The 1,205-nt window shown below is 46.1% G+C and overlaps 1 protein-coding gene across 1 annotated transcript; it reads left to right on the top strand.

The window, feature by feature from the left end:
• Positions 1–290: 290 nt before the first annotated feature.
• Positions 291–911, top strand: LOC110715250 (DNA damage-inducible protein 1-like; the record flags this gene model as incomplete). The annotated part of the gene is made up of 1 exon (XM_021893818.1): positions 291–911. A coding segment is annotated over one exon (621 nt), but the record flags the coding sequence as incomplete, so codon positions are not given.
• Between the last annotated feature and the right edge of the window lie 294 nt (positions 912–1,205).

The raw sequence follows: 1,205 nt of genomic DNA, 5'->3' as shown, positions 1-1,205 counted from the left end.
CTTCTTCGCCCGGTCAGACCGGGCAATGTCCGCCCGATCGGGCGCGAGAAGCAGTCGACGAAAAACAGGGGACTGTGCGAATTTCTTCTTCGCCCGGTCAGACCGGGCAAGGTCCGCCCGATCGGGCGCAAGAAGAAATTCCAGACAAACAGAAGAACATAAGCAGCTCTTCTTCGCCCGGTCAGACCGGGCAATCACTGCCCGACCGGGCGGGAGATCCAGACAGCCTAATTCCAAGGAATGATGTTCAAGAAAAGCCACGGGAACCGATCCCACCTCTCGCCCCATACATGCCAAGAGTCCCTTTCCCACAGAGGTTAGCCCAGGCTAAGTTAGAGAAAAAGTACGGTAAATTTCTAGACATCCTTAAGAAACTTCACATTAATATACCGTTCTTGGATGCAATTTCTGAAATGCCTTCTTATGCAAAGTTTTTGAAAGACATGCTATCTAACAAGAAGAAGCTTGCAGAGAATGCTACTGTTTCTCTAACTGCAGAATGTAGTGCCATTCTGCAAAACACTCTTCCTAAGAAACTAGGTGATCCAGGCAGCTATTCAATCCCAGTGAAGCTCGGAGATATAGAGATCAATAGAGCGCTATGCGATCTTGGTGCAAGTGTAAGCCTTATGCCGCTCTCCATCTGCGAAAAGCTTCAAATGGGTGAGCTAAAGCCTACAAGGATATCTCTGCAACTTGCAGACAGGTCAGTTAAATTTCCCCTCGGTATACTTGAAGATGTTCCATTGCGAGTTGGTAAATTCTTTATTCCATGTGATTTTGTTGTTATGGAAATGGAAGAAGATGCCCATGTCCCTATTATTCTTGGTAGACCATTCTTAGCTACTGCAGGTGCAATTATTGACATGAAGAATGGGAAAATAACATTTGAAGTAGGGGATGAGAAAATGGAGTATTCATTACTGAATGCTATGGGAAATCCGTCTATGGGTGAGACTATTTGTCAAGTGGATGTCCTCGATGATCTACAACAAGAACAACTTCCCCTGATCAAAAAGGAAGATGCTCTTGAAACGGTGTTGATAGGGAGTATCCATGATGAAGATTGGGAAGTAAGGGAGTACACGAGGCTACTAGAAGACGCAAAAGCTAATCCAATCATCGCTCCAGTCAAGGAAGTCCTTAGTACATCGAGTGTTGGGGAGAGTTCGACGCCTCCCGAGGTAGAGTTGAAACCCCTTCCA

Source organism: Chenopodium quinoa, unplaced genomic scaffold (genome assembly GCF_001683475.1).
Source record: "Chenopodium quinoa cultivar QQ74 unplaced genomic scaffold, ASM168347v1, whole genome shotgun sequence".
NCBI classification, from domain to species: Eukaryota; Viridiplantae; Streptophyta; class Magnoliopsida; order Caryophyllales; family Amaranthaceae; genus Chenopodium; species Chenopodium quinoa.
This window is presented reverse-complemented; position numbering and strand designations above follow the sequence as displayed.